Source organism: Buteo buteo, chromosome 17 (genome assembly GCF_964188355.1).
Source record: "Buteo buteo chromosome 17, bButBut1.hap1.1, whole genome shotgun sequence".
NCBI classification, from domain to species: Eukaryota; Metazoa; Chordata; class Aves; order Accipitriformes; family Accipitridae; genus Buteo; species Buteo buteo.
The window spans coordinates 2,057,488-2,081,060 of record NC_134187.1 but is presented as its reverse complement, the minus strand read 5'-3'; the positions used below and the strand labels follow the sequence as shown (position 1 = coordinate 2,081,060).

General features: G+C 43.5%; 1 protein-coding gene across 1 annotated transcript in view; it reads left to right on the top strand.

Annotated features, from left to right (window-relative positions):
* The window catches only part of FBXO16 (F-box protein 16), a 36,972-nt gene that overhangs the window by 560 nt on the left and 12,839 nt on the right, over positions 1–23,573 (top strand). The window contains exons 2-7 of the mRNA XM_075049808.1: positions 28–131; positions 7,265–7,407; positions 11,707–11,742; positions 19,903–20,109; positions 21,442–21,606; positions 22,507–22,712. Of these exons, the coding sequence (XP_074905909.1) occupies positions 7,312–7,407; positions 11,707–11,742; positions 19,903–20,109; positions 21,442–21,606; positions 22,507–22,712 (710 nt within the window). The 5' untranslated portion in view covers positions 28–131; positions 7,265–7,311. The remainder of the gene's footprint in view (positions 1–27; positions 132–7,264; positions 7,408–11,706; positions 11,743–19,902; positions 20,110–21,441; positions 21,607–22,506; positions 22,713–23,573) is intronic.

The window sequence follows — 23,573 nt, the reverse complement described above, 5'->3', positions numbered from 1 at the left end:
GTCCCAGGAGAGATATTGGCCCTGCAGGACGCAAGGAGACTGATGTGGAGCAGGAGTGGGAGTCAGCGCTTCTGGGCTCGGAGCAGATCCTGGAGAACATCTATAGCAAGGACACAGAGGAGAGCAGTCAGGTATTGACACAATCAGGGAGGGGAGATTACTGGGCTTATTGGAGACCAAAGAGAGTACCAGTCCTTTGGAGCTGAGTAACACTGTGGGATAAAAGGGATAGGATAGGATAGGATAGTGTAGGGTACTTCCAGCTGGAAGGGACCTAGAACGATCATCTAGTCCAACTGCCTGACCACTTCTGAGTGGACCAAAAGTTAAAGCATGTTATTAAGGGCGTTGTCCAAATGCCTCTTAAAAACTGACAGGCATGGGTCATCGATCACCTCTTTAGGAAGCCTGTTCCAGTGTTTGACCACCCTCTTGGTAAAGAAATGCTTCCTAATATCTAGTCAGAACCTCACCTGACGCAGCTTTGAGCCATGGTTATGAAGAGAATGCGTATGGAAGTTAAAGCAGCAGAGCAAGGGCATTGATAGAGGGCAATGGTATGGAGGAGCACAAGGGATCTGAGGTCTGTGGGTCAGTGGAGAGTATCACCTCTGGGATGGTATATGGAGGTACTGATGCCTTGGTGGGCATCATGGAGCAGTGAGGAACACAGAGTTAGTTATTCACTGCCTCAGGTAAGGTGGGTCATAGGGGTACTCAAACCTTGTGTTCTTGTGGACCAGGATATTTCTAGCACAGGGGTAAGGGTGTTGGTCTCGTGCAGTGCAGGGTTCTCAGAGGTGACAGTGCTGGGGAGAGACAGAAATATCAGTGGCACAAGGTGCTGCAGGTGTTTGCGTTTACCAGTACTGTGGCAATGCCATGCTCTGGGGTGTATTGATGCTGCAGCATTGGTACCACAGAGATCCTCGAAGCCAGCTGGGAAAACATCTGTGTCAGGGTCACAGAATCTTCCATGGGACTGGGGACAACTGTGAGAAGACTGATGTGGTAGTGCGGAACACTGGCGATATCATGCAGTCAGAGTGGACATGTTAAATGAGGACAGGGCATCACTATGCAACGTGCAGGTGACAAATGTGGAAGGCTGGATGATATCAGTACTTTGCAGCTTGTGGGTTAAGGGCTAGCTAGAAGGAAAGGAGGAGTGTAGTATTGGCCTCCCTGTTGTAAATCATTGCAAACATGCACTTAGCCTCCTGCCCTTCTCCTCTTGCCATCTTTCTAGGTGTCCCCCTACATAGGAGGATCTGTTTCACATTATCTTTTCCACCCAGAGCTATCCCCTTGATTTTTTCCATTTTGAATGCCTTATAGTTTGGCCTACATTCTAGATTGTTTTTCTCTTCCTACTGTTTAAAGCATTTCTTCCATAGCATCAATCATTGCACTGTTTATTGTTGATATAATAATTTACTATAAATATTACTTTTTTGTCTGAGCTTGAGATTGATTCAGTTAAATTCTGTTTATTCACAACTGAACTCCTCGATTGTGCCATTGTCGTCACATGGATTAATGTGATTAGGCTCTTTCTCTGCAAAATGCATCCTTAAACCTCTGAGTGCACCAGGTTCTGTTGAACCACAAAGGCTTACTGCTATAGAGATGTGGTCAAAAACATTAATAAAGTGGGTCTGCTTCTGAAGGACTTGTTTTGAATATGGTTTGCACAAACCTCTGGAATGCCATTCCAGAGGGTTAAGCAGAGATTAACCCAGCTAAAAGAAATTATTCCAATGCCCTTAGTTAATATGATATGATCATTATGTATTGTTAATCTTTTGTAAATGCAATCACATTGTTTTAAACCAAGGGCTTGACCCAACTTGTACTGAAATCAGTGAAAGTATTTCCATGGGCTTCAGTAGGATTTTGATCAGTCTTAAAATTGTCTCACTGTTAGACAACACCATTTGTCTTTTCTGCCCTGTGAAATTAATGTGTGTCTTCTTCATATATCTCAAAAAGCACAAATCTCTTGGATCCCCACTCAGTATATCCTTTCATTTGAACTGTGAACCATTCCTAGGTACTCTCTGCCTGTAGTAACCCAGGCAGCTTTTTAACATTTGGACTCTGCCAGGCTCACCTGCTTTCTGCAAACTGTGTAAGGTAACTGCCTTGAAACACCTGGAGATCTCTGACCAACTTGGTGTGAAGTTAATCAAACAGAACCAGCTTGAAAACACTGTATGTACTCACAAAACTCGGTCTTTCCCCCAAATCTCTTTTGCACTAGTATTTACTATGCCTGCCACCTGCTCCTACATTGCTTTTTTATTTTTCCTAGAACAAGGATAATAGATAATTTTTTTAGCATCATGTATCAATAGCTTTTCCTCTTTGGGTACTAAACCAACATTTTCCTTATATATATTTAAAGCTTAATTTCTTGTTAACCTCATCTCCCGTCTCTTGCTGGTTGAATGTTTTCAGATCAGCTAAGCCTGATGAATTTCATCCCAGGATATGTGAAGAACAAGCTGGAGCAATCTCTGGAATGTTATTTTGGGCAGCCAGTCCAAAGATAACGACTATTGCAGAAGAAAAGCGGGGCCCTGGCTAAACAGCTTGACAATCGCTGGTCTGCACAGTACACCAGCTGCTTTTTAATGCGACCTGAGCAAGCTCCTGCAGCCACCTCAGTATCATGTCATAGATTAACTCTGATCAGAGTTACTCTAGGCTCTTGAAGAAGCCAGATTAGCTGTTAATCCTGCCAGGGATAGGGAGTTCAAGGTGAAGACAAGAAGCCCAGGTTTTCCTTTGTGGAATGGGTAGCTAAATTGTAGTTGGTAAACCAAGTCTTTTCTTAGAAGGCCTATAAAGAACTTGCAGTCCAATTTTTAGGCTAGCTGCATGTTACAGGTAAGGTGCTTCTAGATTTTCTAACACTGCTGGCTCCTCTGATGCATCCCATGAAGTTCAAGGCCACCTAATAAGTAAGCGCACTGAGTCCCACCATGTACAGCGTGCCTTTGAGGAACCCCAGTAAAACACGTGCTCTAAAGTGACACTGCACAGTCCTGACTTCACCAAAGAATTCACCCTGTAAACACACGCCACTGAGGTTGGACTTGGGGTTACCTCCTTCCCCTCATGACTATTCTGAGTGTAGCTGGGGCAATAAGGAGCAGAGCAGATGGTGGTTGTGTGACTGTGCTAGCAAAGGGGTAGCGAGGGAGGGATGGCAAGCTGGCACGTCATCTACAAAGTTAAAATGTTTGGCTATGCTCACCTGTTTGCCTGAATGTACCTGCCTTTGCAGCCCCGTTTACACATTGTGATCAAACATGAAGTGCAATTCAGGCCATTCTATGGCATGTGCAGCTGGGAACATGACTTCTGCCAGGTGTGTTCCAAGCCACATTTTTGGCACAGAGGGCGTACAAGAGTCCAGAGGCAAGACTGTCTCTTTGGGCTGCAAGCTGCTAACGCGCCAGTTCACAGAGGCGCTTTGTGAATGCAGCTGCTCCAGCACCAAGAAAGCATGTCTGGGTAGGGAAACTGGAACATGAATCCAGGGTTGGGAGTGTGCTGCAGTGACAACTGATGTTTTTGTGACTAATGGTAGAAGGTTGTCCCTGAAAAACAGGACATGGTTGCCTGAACCTGTTTTTTTGGCAGTGGAGCTGTTTCTCTAGCCTGTAATGTTGTATTTCTGTGCATTGAAAAGGGCAGGGGCCTTGCAGAAAACCAAACCAAAACAAAAACAAGCCAGTAAGCGATCCCGTCGTAATGCATATCCCAAATGCACCTACTCAGTTGCACAAGAAGCCTCTAACATTAGCCAACTACAGAATATGAGGCTTTGAAACCTTAGTAAGTAAGTCTTTTAGCTTTCAGTGGCTTCTCTGTGGGAAGTTAAAATTGCAGTGTGCAGACAATAAGTTATTTAAGGATCTCTAGCAAAAAAAAAAAAAAAAAAAAGAAAGAGAAAGAACTCAGACTCTTTTAATGAACTTATTTCCTAACCACGGACCATATTACATCACCAGATGCAGAGAGAAAGATGTAACAGATTTTTCGGGTTTTTCTTTATATTTCTTTGATTCCATAATAACTTAGGAAAGAAAGGGAGGAAAAACTAATCAAAAAGGTGATGTGCCCAGACAGATCCTGCAGTGGGTTTTGAAGATTAATATTCCATTGGTATAGACAAGAATTTTGTCTGGGTGAGGAATAGGGGACTGGGCTTTCATGAAGATGTGTCTTGTGAGCCTCAAAGCTCTATTAGCTAGAAAGGTCCTTTTGCTGGGTGGGTTTTGAGGCGCTTGGGTTCGGGGTAGGCTGGCAACACAATATTGGAGTTACTTAGTGGATTTGCCTTTTCTTTTGTTCCAGAAGTCATATTATTCACCTTGCCACTGTGAAGCTTTAAAGCGATCTGAAGTGTTTACAGAAAAATTGCCTAATAACTGTATGCAGGGAACTGAGATATTTTTTAATGTGGTGAAGAAATTACTTGGTTTTCAGGCTGCTGCAGCTTAAGCCTCCAGTCTGGAAATTGGATGCCTGAGGTGAGCAATGACATTATCCTGCTGAATCCAGCTGCAGGACAGAAGATGAAGGAAAAAAGCTTTTCCTATGTTTGGGCAAGAATTTATGAAGAAATTATTTTGTCTGAACAAAGTTCAGTTACTTGGTGTCACAAAAGGGAAGGGAAAATTTTGTTAAATGTCTGATTTACTTCATGTAGAAATTTTTGTTTAAAAGAGCAGCACAGTCAGTCCAAACTGTCAAAACCAATCTGCCTGAACACAGGACCTAAGAGATTTCAGTCAATTCTGAACCGTTCTGGATTTCATTCTTTCAGTTAAGTGTTACAGAAAGAAATTGGCCCTTTGAGACTTGGCATTATTAGGAAAAAAAGGAGAGTTTATGACCTTTGGAAGAAGGGGAAAGCAACTCAGGAGGACTAGGAGGATGTCGTGAGGTTATACAGGGAGAAAATTACAAGGGCCAAAGCCCAACTAGAACTTAATCTGGCTACTGCCATACAAGACAATAAAAAATGCTTCTATAAATACATCAGCAACAAAAGGAGGGCTAAGGAAACTCTCTATCCTTTATTGGATACGGGGGGAAGCATAGTGGCAAAGGATGAGGAAAAGGCTGAGGTACTTAATGCCTTCTTTTCCCCAGTCTTTAATAGTAAGACTAGTCATTCTCAGGGTACCCAGCCCCCTGAGCTGGAAGACAGGAACAGGGAGCAGAATGAAGCCCCCGTAATCCAAGGGGAAACGGTTAGTGACCTGCTACACCACTTAGACACACACAAGTCTTTGGGGCCAGATGGGATCCACCCAAGTGTACTGAGGGAGCTGGCAGAAGTGCTCATCAAGCCACTTTCAATCATTTATCAGCAGTCCTGGCTAACTGGGGAAGTCCCAGTTGACTGGACATTAGCAAATGTGATGCCCATCTACAAGAAAGGCCAGAAGGGAGACCCAGGGAACTACAGACCTGTCAGTGTGACCTCAGTGCCAGGGAAGGTTATGGAGCAGATCATCTTGAGTACCATCACACGGCACATACAGGACAACCAGGTGATCAGGCCCAGTCAGCATGGGTTTATGAAAGGCAGGTCCTGCTTGACCAACCTGATCTCCTTCTATGACAAGGTGACCCACTTAGTGGATGAGGGAAAGGCTGTGGATGTTGTCTACCTGGACTTTAGTAAAGCCTTTGACACCGTTTCCCACAGCATTCTGGAGAAACTGGCTGCTCATGGCTTGGACGGGTGTACTCTTCGCTGGATAAAAAACTGGCTGGATGGCCAAGAGTTGTGGTGAATGGAGTTAACTCCAGTTGGCAGCTGGTCACAAATGGTGTTCCCCAGGGCTCAGTATTGGCGCGGGTTCTGTTTAATATCTTTATCAATGACCTGAATGAGGGGATCGAGTGCACCCTCAGTAAGTTTGCAGATGACACCAAGTTGGGCAGGAGTGTTGATCTGCTTGAGGGTAGGAAGGCTCTACAGAGGGATCTGGACAGGCTGGATCGATGGGCCGAGGCCAATTGTATGAGGTTCAACAAGGCTGAGTACCAGGTCCTGCACTTGTGTCACAACAACCCCACGCAATGCTACAGGCTTGGGGAAGAGTGGCTGGAAAGCTGCCCGGAGGAAAAGGACCTGGGGATGCTGGTCAAAAGCCGGCTGAATATGAGCCAGCAGTGTGCCCAGGTGGCCAAGAAAGCCAATGGCAACCTGGCTTGTATCAGAAAGAGTGTGGCCAACAGGAGCAGGGAAGGGATCGTCCCCCTGTACTTGGCACTGGTGAGGCCGCACCTCGAATACTGTGTTCAGTTTTGGGCCCCTCACTACAAGAAAGACGTTGAGGTGCTGGAGCGTGTCCAACGAAGAACAACAAAGCTGGTGAAGGGTCTAAAGCACAAGTCCTCTGAGGAGTGGCTGAGGGAACTGGGGTTGTTAACCTAGAGAAAAGGAGGTTGAGGGGAGACCTTATCGCTCTCTACAACTACCTGAAAGGAGGTTGTAGTGAGGTGGGGGTTGGCCTCTTTTCCCAAGTAACAAGCGATAGGACGAGAAGAAACAGCCTCAAGTTGTGCCAGGGGAGGTTTAGCTTGGATATTAGGAAAAATTTCTTCACTGAAAGTGTTGTCAAGCATTGGAACAGGCTGTCCAGGTAGGTGGTGGAGTCACCATCCCTGGAGGTGTTTAAAAGACGTGTAGACGTGGTGCTCAGGGACATGGTTTAGTGGTGGACTTGGCAGTGGTAGGTTAACGTTTGGACTTGATGATCTTAAAGGTCTTTTCCAACCTAAACGATTCTATGATTCTATGCCCACCAAAATCAGTAAAAACCTAGCTAGGGTCACTTAAGTAGATGCACAAGTTATCTTCAACTGTCAGTTCCAACAACTGGAAAGAGAAATTTTGTGTATTTTCTATCTTGCTGCATATATCCTCTTGTGATCATTCATGCAGCAAAAATCAAAGGCATATTCAATAACATTTGTGATGGGGAAGAACTGCTTAACTATTAATTATTTATATGATGTTAGTGGCAGGAAATCTGGCCTTTACTGTCACGGCTACTGTGGTTACATAAAATAAAAGGCCTTACCCTAACTGATTTCCAAATAATTTTACTTGTATCATTGCTATGCTATGAAATTGTTGGTTTCCTTCTTAAAACTATTTGCTTTTCACTAACTTACTGTAATGGAGTAGCACAGAGATAATGTTGGTCTTTGTTCTGTTCAATTGTTGTAGCCAGTGGTGCTGACGAGACATCAGAGGACCCACCATCTCCTGTATCTATGGCATTTGCACCTCCTAGAAACATGGATGGCCCCAAACTACAGACCAAGATGAGCACATGGACTCCACTGAACCATCAACTCATGAATGACAAGGCAAGTTCCATGCAAATGGGTGAAATTCATAGAATCACAGAATTGTTGAGATTGGAAGGGACTTACAGAGATGACCTAGTCCAAACTCTGAAGGCAAAGTCAGCTGAAGCATTTGCTCAGGATCTTGTCCAGTCGTTTTGAATATTCTCAAATCCCAAGACAAATTCTCAGGTTCACTTCACAAATTCTCAAGTCCTAGAAAAATCTAACTTATATTTTTGCCTGTGTAGGTCATGAGTAATGGAATAAAAACTTAAAAATTGTGTTTGCTATTAGAAGTATGCATATATCAAACACACATACAGTCTTTATTATGTATACATATATATATATATAAATTGTTAGGTAAAAATGGAAAGTTCTAATGTACATTGTTTAAAGCATGCAAGTATTTAGTTCAAGTACTGTCATTTTGCCAAATCGGTTGTTTTTAAACAAAAAATGTGTATTCATTTTTTAGTGAAAGTTACCAAATCATTCTTTTTCTGCACCAGAAGACTTCAGTTAACCCCAGAGCAAACTGAGTGTCTGCGTAAGTTTCTGAGTGGCCGGAGTGCTCCACCTCAGCTCATAGGAGAGACCTTAGTACCCATGCTCTCGCTTCTCTGCGAAGCCTGGCAGTGATGAGCCTAGCTTGGTATTTTGGAAACTGAAATGATGCACTCAATTTATAAATAACGAGATGCATTTCCTAACCTCCCACTCTGTATACTATATCTGGGAACTGCTAACATAACTGAGGTTTTTTTGGCTCATGTATCACCAGAAGCTTATTCCTCCCTCAGAATTCAGTTTAAATTTCTGTTGATGATTCATAGAACTTAATCCAGAGAGGCCCATTACATCATGTAGTCTGGCTTCCTGGATTTCTTGAGCCCTTTTGTTTCACACAGTTCTCCCAGTCTTGAGGTCGCTAACTAGAATTTGGCTAAAATACATCTTCCACGAAGATATCCAGACTTCCTTTGGAGTTAAGGACCTTCATTCCTTATGAAATGAGAATTTCATCACTTCCCTAATAATTTTTCACATGATTAATCCCCTATACCATGAAAAGATGAAACCTTGTCTCCTGTCTGAATACCTCTAGCATTAGCTTCCATCATTTAAATCTTCCCCTACTAGCTTATTAAACTCTTCTGTAACCAGTACTTTTTCCTTGTGGAAGGACTTTTACCCTGCTTCAAGCCAACACTTGAACTTTTTTTGATAAACTAAACAGATTGAGCTCTTTGAAGTCCTTTCAATCTGGCATATTCTCCAGCCTTTGAATCATTTTAATGTCTGTTTCCTACACCCTTTAAAACATATTTTTACAGATGCACATCACTGTGCAATAAAGTATGATCTAATTAGAAATAAGTATGTGGGCAAAACCACCCTTTCCCACCTTCTTACTCCTCTGCTCCTTAGGCAGTCTCATGTTGCATTGGGCTGCAGCAAAACTTTTAGGAGCTTATATTGGATTTTTGTATACTCCAATGCTTAATGATGTTCCAGGTAGGAAAGAACATACCATAAGCTCCCAGACCTGTGCTCGGTGATGAAATTCATGATAAAAAGGGTTTGCTTGTTTCTGATCCAGGTTTTAAAGCATTGACCTGCCTGAAACACCTTTTTGTATATCACTATACTGCTCTGTAGTGTTGGCAGAAAAAAAATAGTTGCAACAAAAATATTGCTGGCAGCTGAAATCAGGAGATAGTCCAATTAATATATATAGGGAGCTAGTCAGTGACAAGGTGCCATCTTCATACAATCATATCTCTGCTTGTTTCTGCACTCTTGAGTTAAGAGAAAGCATGGAGAAAAGAATTTATAGATAGAAAGTATGTGAAAAACAGTAAGAAGGTGAAAGCGTAAGGAGAACAGATGCATAAGAAATGTACTTGTTAGTAGAGTAGGCAATAAGGGGCAGGAGTGCTGGGAATTCAGAGCTGATCCAAGGCAGAAGCATTTAAGCTCCAACTAAACCATTGTTAGGAGCAGACCCAAGAACAGTTAGTAGCATAAATTCGCTACCTGTCTAATTTGGGGTAATCCTGGGGGTACTCCATTAGTAGTTCCTGTAGATTTCCCTGGATTTTCAAACATGCTCAGGAGTACAGATGTCTGCATTGTTGGTAGGACCCAGCTCTCTCCTGCCTGTTGTAGATCCTGAGTCCTGCTGCCTCCATCTATGGTTTTCTGCCTTTACAACAGCTGTTAGAACAGAAAAGACTATCCAGGGTGTTACTACTGGGACATGAGCAGTCATGGTTGTTTTAAAGCCAGGATCACCATCAGGGACAGACCAAAGTCAAGAAGCCAGAATTAGGAAACCTCCAATTATGCAGCATTCATGGTCAGAAAACCAGAGGTGGAGTCTTAGATATGCCAAGGTTGTGCTACAGTTAGGGATGAAGACGGGGTAGCCTGCTTGCCCGCAGCAAAACTGGACAGACTTCAGCATCAGTCCTGCTGAATACAGGGCTGTGCTGCCTTTAAGGATGGACTGGAAGTTGGGAGATGATTTGCCTTCTGCTGGGCAGTAATTCAGGTGTTGGGTAGAAGAGTCCCCAGTGGCATTTGCAGCAAAGTGTGGAGGGATTTGCCAAACAGCCTTGAACTTCAGCTTATTTAAAACCACCTGAAGACATGGATGTGAGATGGCAGATCTCAGGAGCAACCTTGGCCTCAGGCTGTGTCCAAAGCCAGCCAGGTTAGGCACATTATAGGTATAACTCCAAGGCCTTGGAGGAGAGGACAGTAAACGGGCTTGATTAAGGCAGTGGATGATTACACCTATTTTGGGCCATTCTGTTGCTAATTAATGCTTCCAAGTGCCTGGAGTAGGCAGAACTCTCTGTCAGAGTTGGCTCAGATGTATCTCCAAGATTGCTGAAAGCAAGTACGTGTCTTTCTTTGATCAAAGACCATTAACATTGCTTTCAGTTATATAAATAGCTCCCTGCTTCACTTGAATTATCCAACCCCAAACTTAGATCTTTGAGTATTCATCACTTGCTTGTGGCAAATCCTTCTCCAAGTTCAGCTTGTTAGGGTTTTTTTTCTTACTTTCCCAAGTGTCCCACATGCAAATAAAGAAAATAATAACTGTCAACATACAAATAAAAGAAATGTCATTTTTCACCCCTCGCAAGAGACACTCCTGCTGAGAGAGACAGAGCTAATGCTGTCAACTGCTGTACCAGACATCAGCACTGATAATGTCTTTCTCTGCAGGAACCTTTGCAGACTGTCATAGCAGTAACATGTTTGGAGTTTATAATGATCAAGTATGTTTTCCTAGTTGTGGTTAATAGCTGGTTTTATGTGCAGTTATAATCTGGGCTTTTTCCTCTTTGATCTGTCTTCTGGAAGAATCATCTACAGCATTTCCTGACTTCCCAGGTCACAATCCTGAGTACAGAAGGCAGTTTTGTGGTAGTGGGAAGCTACACGCTAGTGCTTTCAGGTCTAGCTCCCTATGAATAAAGGTGAACATCATAAATCCTCTGCTGTATTTTGATACCAGTCATCCTTCTTGTTAGGACATGGACCTGTTGGAGTGAGTCCAGAGGGCCACGAAGATGATCAGAGGGCTGGAGCCCCTCTCCTATGAAGACAGGCTGAAAGAGTTGGTGTTGTTCAGCCTGGAGAAGGCTCCAGGCAGACCTTATAGTGGCCTTCCAGTACCTAAAGGGGGCCTACAGGAAAGCCAGAGAGGGACTTTCTACAAGGGCATGTAGTGATAGGATAAGGGGTAATGGCTTTAATCTGAAAGAGGGTAGATTTAGATCAGATGTAAGGAAGAAGTTCTTCACTGTGAGGGTGGTGAGGCACTGGAACAGGTTGCCCAGAGAGGTTGTGGATGCCCCATCCCTGGAAGTGTCCAAGGCCAGGTTGGATGGAGCTTTGAGCAACCTGGTCTAGTGGAAGGTGTCCCTGCCCATGGCAGGGGGTTGGAACTAGATGATCTTTAAGGTCCCTTCCGGCCCAAACCATTCTATGATTCTGTGATTAGTTGTCACTGTAAAGTGGCCAGGGAACAAAGACTGGTCTTACTATCTTACTCCTAATGGTCTGGCTGTGTTAAGATTGATATTCAAAACCCATCTGGACACGGCCCTGAGCAACCTGCTTTAGTTGACCCTAGCAGGGAGTTTGGGCTAAAAGATCTCCACAGGTTTCTTCCAAACTCTTCCATTCAGTGATTCTGTTTATATTTTGTAGATTGTATTTCAAGCTATATTTTTCTTAGGACATATGGAATCCCCTTTAAACATTCAGTTTTATTTGTGTGTGTTTGTTTTATAGGTATTCGAAGAAAGAAGAGCCCTACTTGGAAAATGGGTAAACTTTTCTCTTTAAATATATATTCAAATACAGCTAGATTTCTGAACTGATCAAGAGATTACTATAATGGGAATGTAAAACCTATCCTATTTTGAAAAAGGGATTCATTTTCCTGATGTGAAAGTGAGCTGTAACTGCTCTACTTATGAGGAAGGTAAAGGTGTAAATTCCCTCAGTGCCCACATTCTGTAAGCTCTGAACTTAGGAAATCATATTGCATCATCAGAATGATCTGAAATGGGATAAGAAACCCTGGGAAAAGTCTGTCAAGACTTCAAAGAAGATACTGGATGTTTAGGTATTACCATTGCCTGCTAGCAGGTCTTTGAAACCTGTAATAAATGACATGTTATCTACCAAGTGCACACATGTGGCTCCTAATACTGTAATCATTGAGCACCTCACAATTTCTTACTGTCATTATCTTCACAGCCCCAACATGAGAGAGGAAAGTGCTGTCACCCTGTTTTGCAGATGAGAAAATGAGGCACAGAAAGATATGAGATAGAATTTGTCTGCCCCAACCACAAATGACCGCAAGTTAGGCATTCGGGATGGGGTTTCTCTGGCTGGGTGTGTATGTCTGAAACATAATATTTAAGCCTGGCTGGTCTGGTCATCACAGGCTCCTTGTAGAGTCAACAGAGAGAAAGTGGTACTTCCAGAGGATAATTCATCTCACTTAATGTAGGATGAAAGATCAGCCCTCTAGAGAAGTCTGTTTCTTTCCGTAGCCTATGAAGGGAGACATAGCTGACTGCTTGAAAGGAATACAACTCTAATTGACCTACCCAGGAAGCTGATGGCAGAGCATGCAATGGCACAAGATTTGCCCTAGTCCTAAGCTCACCCCTTAAATATCGCATTGTGCTTTCTCTTTTATATGGCAAAATCTATTTAAAGGCCATTCTGGGAAAGCAGCCGTAATCTGCTCAGTCTCCTATGCAAGCAGGAATACAGACTCAGGGACTTCATTGCAATAATGAGTGAATTCAGCTGAATGTATTAATGTGGCTCAGTAGTAACTGTATGGTTGATCCTTGTGCACATCTTTATAAATGAAACCAAAGAACCAGTTACATGCTCACATATGATACACAAGCTAAACAGAAATACAGAAATGATGCTCCTTGTCAGCACTCTTTGATAAAAAGTATTTGCACAGTAACTTTATTTGACACTTATTCTTTATGCCTAATAGGTCACTCGTGGAAATTTTTTTGCATAGGAACTGGTCTTTACAGACAAGTATTTTGATTTTAAGCTGATAAGGATTATTCATCTTTATAAGAAATATGCTTTCCATAACTTGTTGACATGCATGCATTTTGATAATAAAGAGTTTCATGGACACCAAGAAAACAAAATAGTTGAATGATTATTGTTCAAAAAAACAACTTTTAGCATGATAGTCAGTAACTGACAGACCTAAAACCTGTCTCTTGAAAACTGTTGGATGTTTTAAAATGCCCATGGGATATACCGGCAAAAGGGCAAAAATGTTTTCATTAGAACCCCCACTGAAAGAGCCAAAATCTGGAAACAACTTTCCTGCACACACACATAAGAGTGCTGAATCATCTTCTGAAAGGTTAAATTTCTGACCCTTCATAAGACACTATATCAGTAGCTCTCATGCTCCTTCAGAGCTAATTCTCCTTGCGCTTCTGTCATTCATCATACCAATGAAATGGGTGCAGAAAGCACAAAAGCTGCTCTTAACTCCCTTCAAAGACTGTGACATTATAGTATCTGGTATGTAAAGCCTAGAGCACTCTGAAATTGAGAGAAACTGTGTCAAGAAGTCACAGTGGTCTGGGCAGGAGTTTTTACATTGATTCACATGACCTTCTCAAAGCCCTCTCAGGAAGTACGGACCAGATGAAACTGCTGAAGGGTGGGTTTGTATGGCTGGGAACCCATATTCAGTGTAGTTGGAAATGCTTTATTATGAAACTGGAAGGCTGAAGTCTGTCCTAAGTCCAGAACTGTTAAGTATTTTCAGTAGTATCTGGGTGATAGAATGGAAAGTACATACTCATCTGCAGGTGACACCAGGCTTGAAGGGTTTTAATGAACGCTGGAGATTAGAAATCAGAATGAAATGATCTGCAGTTTGATGAGGACGAGTAAAAAGTGCTGCATGTAAGAATGACATTTACAAAAACTGCAGATCTGGGAAAAGCCAAGTATGCAGCAGTTCTGCATAAAAATAGCTGGGAATTATGGTGGATCACAAACTGAATATAAGCTGACAGTGTCTTATAATTGTAGTAAAGGGAAATATCCCAAATGGCTGTCTGAAAGGCAGAGCCATCCCCAGTTCTGGTCCCTGCATTTTGAGAAAGCAGAGGATCAATTGGACATACTTCTGAGAACAAGTCATATGTAAAAACAGTCTCAGGTCCAGAAAATATGAAAACAATCCCTTTACTGTAGGGAAGATGGAGAAAAGACCTAATAATATATTTCCAGTGACACACAAAAGATGTCCAAAAAGAAGAAGGGAATGATCTGATCTCTGTGTTCACATTAGATAGGACAACAAATCATGGGCTTGAATTGCAATGATGGAGTCGCAATTCAGACACCAGCAAAATCCAATGCTACAGAAAATTCACTGCCAGAATAGCTTGCCTAGAGGTTAGTGGTGGAATCTCCAATGCTGGAGTTTTTTGAGAACAGGTTAAACAAACATTTGTCAGGAATGGTTTAGGTAGAGTGGATCCTGCCTTGCGGCAGGAGATGAACTAGCTCAGTGTTTCTCAACCTTTTTACACTGAAGGACCATCCGGCCTTCTGGGAAAGCAGAACAGGTTGCCTTGTGCGGCATTGCCGCAGTGGTTTTCCTTTACAGCCAAATAAAGATTAGATTAAACTTTGGATGCTCATTGTTTACTTTACGCTTCCTGATTTTATTTGCATGCATTCAGGGACTATGTATGCACATTTTAATTTAGTTATTTTTTTTCCAGCTGTGCCACAGGACATCTTTGATGTCTCCCAGGCTGTCGTAGTCCATAAAACACAGGTTGAGAAGCAATGAGCTAGCTGACCCAAAGGGATTTTATTTCTCTGTTTTCTGCGCTGGTGGGCAGCCCCAGAGGGCAGTATGCAAGATGCACGATGGGACCCTCTACAATTTTTTGGCTGTCTCAGATTGTGCTCAGTTCCACAAAGTATTATTGCTGCACAGAGTGGAAGCAGTGGTGGTGTGTAGTGGCAGCAGACTGCATGTCTTACATGGCTGTTCCCATACCTGAGTATTTGCAGGCTGTGGTCCTGCTGGAGGCATTTGCATTGAATTTCTTTACACCAACTCCTTTACCCAAATACTATCGAGATACGTATAAAAGAGAAATTGTGCTGCTGTCTTTCAGCTGAAACCCTTCTGATGGTTAAACTGTGAAAGGGTTAACATCTCTCTTAATTTTTCTTTTTTATTCTAGTTGCTTTTATTCTGTATTGCACCCAGGGCAGATGCCTTGACGTTCTGCCTCTCAGCCTCCCTTTCTGCTGTGTTCTGCAAGCCAAAAATTCCTCCCATTAATTTAAAAAACATAAAAGCATTTTGCTCTTCCTTAATGCTCAGTGCTATCATGCTGACACCCAGGCTAATAAGTTGACAATGAAGCTGGGGTTGAACTTGTAGATTAAGACACCTAAGCTTCAGTGTCTCCAGGTGATCTGAGTGTCTCTGCTTCCGTTACAACCAAATGAGATGGAGACATGTCAGGGAAGCCCAGACAGTGATTCAGCTCACCCTGTGGGCTACATCTTGTGCTAATAATTTATACAGCAGATCTGAGTCTTCCCAGGTACTGGAACTTGCTCATCCACACACACTCTGAAATTGTTAGCACGCTCCCTGGCACGATTTTGGCCTGGGTCGGTAGCACTCTTCTAGACATCGTTCAGACACAATTTGGACATTAGCCTGAACCAGGAACCATGCCAAATACACGGTTTGGATCCAGCCACCTTGTTTTGAAGGGTGAGAGTATGATACTGTGGACATATGCAGATACCACGGCAGATATCATGCAGGATTTGCAGAGAATTGTCACCTTTGGAGTGGCACCTCTAGGCTTTGCAGGATACCCCACAACGCAGGGCACTGGTGTTTGGGCAGCTGAACCCCATCCCTGGTGTCGTGGTTTAACCCCAGCCAGCAACTAAGCACCACGCAGCCGCTCACTCACTCCCCCCATCCAGTGCGATGGGGGAGAGAATCGGGAAAGAAAAAAAGTAAAACTCATGGGTTGAGATAAAAACAGTTTAATAGGACAGAAAGGAAGAAAATGATAATAATAACAATAAAAAAATGAAAATAATAATAAAAGAGTTGGAATATACAAAACAAGTGATGCACAAAGCAATGGCTCACCACTCACTGACTGATGATGCCCAGTTAGTTCTTGAGCAGTGATCCATGCTGTCCCAGGCCAACTACCCCCAGTTTATATACTGGGCATGACGTCACATGCTATGGAATACCCCTTTGGCCAGTTGGGGTCGGCTGTCCTGGCTCTGTCCCCTCCCAACACCTTGTGCCCCTCCAGCCTTCTTGCTGGCTGGGCATGAGAAGCTGAAAAATCCTTGACTTAGTCTAAACACTACTTAGCAACAACTGAAAACATCAGTGTATTATCAACATTATTCTCATACTGAATCCAAAACATAACACTATACCAGCTACTAGAAAGAAAATTAACTCTATCCCTGCCGAAACCAGGACACCTAGTCATGCAGACCCCCACCTCTAGACACCTCTTTACCCAGAAGCTGACCCATGCTAGGTGCCAAGGTGCAGGAGCCATGGCTCCTGCTCAGGGGTGCTTCTTGTCACCAGGCTGCCAGCTTGCCTTCCTCAGCAGGAGTCTCCTTGTGCAAAATTTCAGGTTTAGTTGTTTAACCACAGCAGTGAAAGCAGAACCGAACAGATCTTAGGGGCGAGTTGCTAATTGCTGACACAGAGCTGCATGGTGGCAGGGATGTTTAGGGTTTGGTTGGGTAGATTAGTGTATCATGGATATCAGGTGCCTGTCTGCTTCATCCCTTCTCTTCTCACCCAGGTCCCAGGTCTCCAACAAATCCCTTTATCAGGACTAGGAGAAGATGGCTGGGGCGGGAGGGGAAAATTGCTTCTCCCTCGGTGAATCATCTCCATCTGCTTGCAAGCCATTCTGCAAAAGAGCCTCGTTGACTAGCGAATTGGGTCCTACGTTTGCAGAGCACAGGGATGCCTGCATGTGATTGTAACCCTGTGAACTCACGTCGACACGCTGGGCTGGAGATGAGGATTATGTCCCATTTCAGTGGCTAGTTCAAGTCAGTAAAACAACCTGTCTCTTACAGCGGAGAGGGGCCTCTTTAGGTTAAGCGGCAGAGCCTCTGTACTTTGGCGCTGAGGTCCTGGGCTCTCCCCTTAGTGTCAGGCTGTGTTATTTGTGTGTGTGCACTCATGGATTAATTGTAAACTGATCGCAGAAGCAGGGACTGAGCACTCTGCATTGCCAGTGTAGCCTTATGTCATACAGTCCCTGGGGAGACATTGTTTGCCAGGGCTCGGGGAAAGGCACGGAAAAGGGAAAAAGTGTTCCTAGCTGCGGCTAGAGAAGGTGCAGCACCTTGAAAAGGGGAATCTGGTCCAACTGGTTGGGTTGCTGTAATCAGATGCAAGGGGAGGAACTGTGGAGAAAGGCAGCCAAATGTAGGATGGGGACATGCTTGTTAATACTGGAAAAGAGACAAATTATGCCTACTTAACTACTTGGCTGCTGCTGAATGCAGTGGAGAAGAAGCTGTGTGTTCCCATGCTCCTGACTGTGTGGCGCTGATTTAAATGGGGTTTCCCTTGCAGTGTAAGCACGGGCTGAGGATGCTGGAAGGAATTGCTTTATTGCAAAACCCGTGGCGGAATGGGAAGAGTTAAACAGGAGCAAATATTCTGCCTTCTAAAGAGAAGCTAGATTTGCTTTGATTAGTTCACTTAATCTCTTGGTGTGGAAGAGAGTAAGCTGGATACTCCCTTGTCTCTGGAACTTATGTGGGAGAAATTTATCTTTGCAAATTGGTGATTGCAGCTTGTTTTAATGAGAAGAGGATGTAGCTGTGATCATGAATGGGGAGTGTGTGCAGCAGAAGCCTTCCCCTTCCCCATGTGACAGAGAAAGCCTCTTATATCAAGCTGGGGGTGAGAAGGGCACAGGCAGAACCTCCTCTGTTCCTCTCTGGTACACCTTTGTCTGGTTTTATTCTCAGGAAATATGTTTCCAAGTCCTAAATCCAAAGGTCCGGCTTCAGTTTTTCCTTAGTACTCTGCTAAACATCATTAGAGGTGAAAGTTATATGCAAAACAGGGATGGGAGGAAAAGGGTGTATTCCTTAATTTGCCGTTTGTGTCTGAAAAGGCATGGACATTTGAGAGCTTTTTTCTATTTGGCTTTTCATCTCTCCGGGATCTCAGGCTTGCCAATTCCACCCTTTCTTCATGCTGACCTTCTTGAAGGTCTTGCAGAGGTGTTTGCAAGAAGGAGAAGAGCTATTTATTTCTTAGAGTTTATTCTCCAGTACTGGAATTAAATACATCGAAGTAAAAATAAAGAAAGAAAGAAAGAGTTCTTTCAAATGATCTGGAAAGAAATTACTTCTCAATTACTTTTCATCTGCACAGTATATTTTAAACTGTTATTCTGCCAGTTCTCCACTTGACCGTAGATTTTGGGGCAGGGGAAGCAGAGAATAAAAAAAATCTGAGTTTCTAGTGTGTTTTGTTCTGAAAGGGAAAGGAAGGGACATTGGACATTAAGCCATTTACCCACAATAAATAAAAAAAATATTGAAAGAAACGCGTGTTTTTTCATATTATTTTTAATTTTTGGAGGTCACATTTAAGTAAGAACTTCTAATGCCCTGAGGTTAAATGCAAAAATGAATGTGCTGTGATTTGACCTGTGGAGAGCAAGTTGTCAGCTGTGGAAAGCTGGCTTCAGGAAACAATCCTGTGAAAGCCGAGTGCATGTTTTGGGGATGGTTGATGCGTGAGAAAGAAACAAATGGGGAAAAGCAACATTCCCCAAACAGGGGAATTCCCCAAACAGTTCAGTTTTCCCTTTGAAAAGAAGGTGAGTTTGGGTTGAGGCTGCTGTTGCTGTGCTAGGAAGCAGGATGAAGCGGGACTTCTCCGAAATCCGAATTTCGCCTCCAGAAAGCCATCTTTAACCACGCCGGGTCCTCCGACATTTCCTCCCTCCTGGCACTCTGCGCTACCCTCGCAGCCAGGACTGCTCTTGCAGGTTTTGAGACAGATTGCACAGATTGTGGTGATGAGGTCAGTCTCCTCCCAGGAGATTCCTGCTGACGGGGCCCTTTCCATCCTCTGCTATCAACACCAGTTAACCACCAGCCACCGCCACCGTTGCTCCCACCCTGTTTACACAGCTCTGCCCCGCTCTGCTCAACACAGCGTTGTTGTTGCCATCATAGCAAAGCGATAAATGCTTTTGTGGTTACCTAAGTGCTCGTTTCTTCCCACAGCCGTTTCAATCCTGGTCTTTAGATACCTGTCATAAGCATAGAAATGCTGCAAAAAATCTTCGTTACCGTGCCGCCTCATCTGTGCCGCAGATTTTCCTTGTGAGACATGGGCGGCTGATTTAGTTTCTCGTTGCTCCACTTCTCTGTAGAGGGGATTTCTCTCATATGCAGTGGGATTGTGGGAATAAATACTTTACAAATTGTGAGGCATTCGAATATTGCGGTAGTGGGGACCATAGAAGTGTCAGGATAGATGAGGAGTCAGCGGTGAACTCATTGCAGTTTGGGACCTGATCCTGTAAACACAGATCCGAGTCTCCTCCTTTCCATGAGCAAAGCCAAGTCTCAGAGCCGGTCCCAGGAGCAAAGAGTCTTGTGAGCATGAGTGTGTCCTGGACTAGGCCATCCTGGATCCTTTGAGGATTATAAATCACATGCTACGTGGCTTCAGAGTTTCTTTTCATGTAGCCTCTCCATTTGTTCCCAGTTCCTACGTGCTTTGCTCTTGAATGAGTCACCAGAAGCTGCTGCTTATGCACTTTCCCTTGCCTTAAATGTGCACTTTATTTTAGGAAGCTGAATCTCCGGTTTCTCAGAACGTGAAACTCCTTTTTTCAGTTTGACAAGTGGACAGATGGTCAGAGGCGGAGGATCCTGGTGGACCTGTTGGAACGCTGCTCCCCGTCACAGCAAAAATTCTGTGCCAAGCAGCTACAGGATCGAGTCCCCACCGAGGCTCTAGATTTTACCACAAGGCTTCCCAGAGTCCTCTCTTTATACATCTTTTCCTTCCTGGACCCACGGAGCCTCTGTCGATGTGCACAGGTAAAAAAGCCAACCAACACATACCTAAGGTTCAGAAAATCAGGTCAAGCTAGTTAAAAAAAAAGGAAACAGCACTAGTTTTCAGCAAAGACGTACCAGTGCTGTTCTTCATAATGCAAGGATGTCTTCTGACTTGGCAGCCTGGTGCCAAATGCTTAGTGACGCTTGTATGAGACCAAATGCAACACTTCCACAGATCCTAAATTAAGCCAGATGGGCCAAGATTTACAAAAGTGAAGAGTAATTTTAGATGCTGAGCTCTAAGGCATTTAAAATGTGGCACTTTACAAGACTGATTCTTCCCAAGAAGGAGGCCTGGTACTTTCTGAAAGTCATGTTCTTTTAAAGTACCTTGCACTGTGTGCAGAATCATTAATTGCTTTGAGAAGTATTGGCTTGTGCTACTTGCAAAGAACTGCACATGATGCTTTAAGAAAAACAGTTCTTTTAAAACGCTTGAGGGTAAAGTGTTGGATGTGGAGAAGCAGAGAAGTTACAGATGTGCTTTTGAGCACAGTGGCTAAGACTCCAAAAATATGTTTGCATGAGATAAAGTGCTGTGAGGTGATGCCCAAAGTAGTTCTGAATGAATAAGTTCAGGTATTGGTGACATTATTACCACACTAACATAGTACTCCATATAATACTACAAATATATCAAAATCTCAGCTTGTTTAAAGCTTGCTGTAGTATCTTTCTCCAGTATTTCATGTTTTATGTGGATGCAGCTCACGCTATTAATTCACAGGCGGGGAGAAGACAGGTTAGGAAATTACTTACTTCGAAAAAAAAGGTCTTTACAGTGCTACCTGTGTCATCATTGGACAGCTGCTATTATAAGCATGGCAGTGCCAATAGATGATGTTTGTCTTTAAGCTGGAAGAAGCATTGCATGCAAGGTGACTGTGTGATGGAGTATAACAGCAGAATATGAGTAGGAAGAAAATGTTCAGAACAGGTCTATCAGTCTTGGAGAGTTTATTGATGCTGTTTTCTCAGTGGAAACAAAGGGTTTATTCCAACTACTGTATGCTTATTGAGTAGAAGTGCAGGAAGTTGCTCGAAACAAGCTGAAATCTTTCCTCATGGCCTGTGATTTTTGGAGTATTTCACGCTGTGCTGGAACTCAGCTAACACTTAGGCACTGAGCATGTCATGAAGACCTTGAATGGTTTAAATGGTTTAATGAAAGGTTTAAATGGAGCATAAACAGTGCTGAAGAATTGTACTAGTTTAAGAACACAGGGGAATTACATCCACAGCACAGAAGTCTCTAGCTGCAATCTTGGATGCTTGAAACCCCAAGGTTTTCAACTAACTGGGCATTCGTAGGTGAGCTGGTACTGGAAGTACCTGTCTGAACTGGATCAGCTCTGGATGCTGAAATGCCTGCGTTTTGGCTGGTACATCAACTTCTCTCCAACACCCTTTGAGCAAGGAATCTGGAAGAAACATTACATTGAGATGGTGAAAGAGCTGCATGTCACGAGACCAAAGGTACATACCTACCACCTCTAGAGACGTTTGGGCCCAGTGGGAAAACTGGGCTGGTTGGGTTCCTAAGCCCTTTGCCTCTTTATCCTTCTGTAATCTCCCACTAGTAAAATGGAAGATATATAATTTTAAATTAGAATCTAAACTCATGTGTTGCCATGCGCTCAGCTTTCCCATCATCCACCCCTGGTAGAGGGGAAGTGAAAATCTCACTGGTTAGGAGAAGGAATGACCAAGGTCTCATCCTGCTACCCTTTCAGGCTGTTCTGGAGTAATCCTCTAAATTTCCCTCTCCAGCAGTCAAGGCTGTTCCCCTCCCTTTTTCCCTAGTTTATAGAGCATATGATAGCTTGCCTCAATCTGATAAGCAGACGTGGGGTACCCAGCGTCACCCCTGCTGACACTTCAGAGTCAGTCTACCTAGTGGAAAGGAAAAAAGCACCCATTCTGCCTGTTATAGTCCCTGGTGTCTCTTTCTCTCTTCTTCAAAGGTGGCAGGGCCATTTTGGGGAGGTGGAGGATTACTCAGTAGCCACTGCTTTCTCCTGAGATTCCCTGATGCCATGCCTGGTTTGTGGGGCTGTGAGGGTGGGTTTCTTCTGCCCTGAATTCAAAACTCAGCCCTCTAATTTTAACTGAACTCCCCTGTAGACTCCCTCTCTAGTTAATAGAGAGAAACCAATGCATCTCAAAAGCAGCTCAGCTCATCTTAATATAGATTCTGGGACGTGGGTGGTGACATGCACTGTCAGGGTGCCTATTTCCATCCACTGCCCATAATGAAGCCTGGAGAGACTAATTTTGAGTCAATACCCAATTCTCAGACGTCTAAAGTTAAGCAAAATAAATCTCATTTTCATTATAGGCTAAAATTTATTTTCTTCTTTTAATCTCTCTTATTAGACTCCTTCAAAAGATGAGTTTGTAGTTATTGATGTGCAACCAGTAAGAAGCAACATCCCAGAGGCAAAACTTCCCGTGCCAGGAAGGAGGACAAGCAAGGAGAAAAAAGAGCTCCCACCGTGGCGTTCATCAGACAGGCATCCTACAGATACCATCCGATTCAACTACCTCGACAACTACGATCCCATCGAGCAGGCTAGGCAGGCGTAAGAGCTTGATCTCTTCTCTTTTGCTTTTTCTGTGGCGTAGGGTATGTCTGTGTCCTTTGCAAGCTCACTCTGCCTGTGCTCCAAGCTGCCTGGAAGCCTTATAGTTCAGCAACCTGGTTGCAAACCCACTTTGCTGCTCTTTTGGCTTTTCTTGGATTGATCTTGGTCCAGTTGTAGTTGCAGCTGCACTACTTTGTGTCATTTCAGTGCAGAGCATGGGCACAGCTTGTTAGTGGCTGCCTATAAAATAGGCTGTAACTCCTGGGGATGTTACACAGCTGTAATGGGAAGAATCAGGACAAGAGTTTGTTCAAGAGTTTTTAAATAAAGCTGCAAGGTTGAGAGGAATCTGTGTTTTTTGTACAGAAGAGGAAGAATGAATTAATTGCAATGAAATACAATTCCATCACTTCAAGGATCTTCTGGCTGAAAAGATATTTAGATGATTGAATGGGGGTGCAGGTGTAAGAGTATGTATATACTATGGAACATTTCAGTAATAAATGGTATTTGTAGCTACGCTGCCTGGGATAGACTGCCTAGAGCCATCAGTTCTTGGGCTTTCAGGATTATCTGGTCAGCAGCTGGCAAAAGAAAGGCATTTCCACCCTGAAGTATAGTTTTGCACGTCGACTTGTGTTAGGACTGCCCCATGATTTCCTTTGACACATCTGGCATCAGATATTTTCAGAATCTTAGATCTGTTGTCAAATTTCTGTGCATTAACAAGCATCAGCAGGAGCAACAGCAAGGAAGCTGCTGTAGTCACCCGTGTGCAGTGTTGGCCCATTTCTCATTTAAGTCTCTGTTAATACCAGCTCTCATTTTTCACAGGCTCACAGCAGATACTTAATTCAG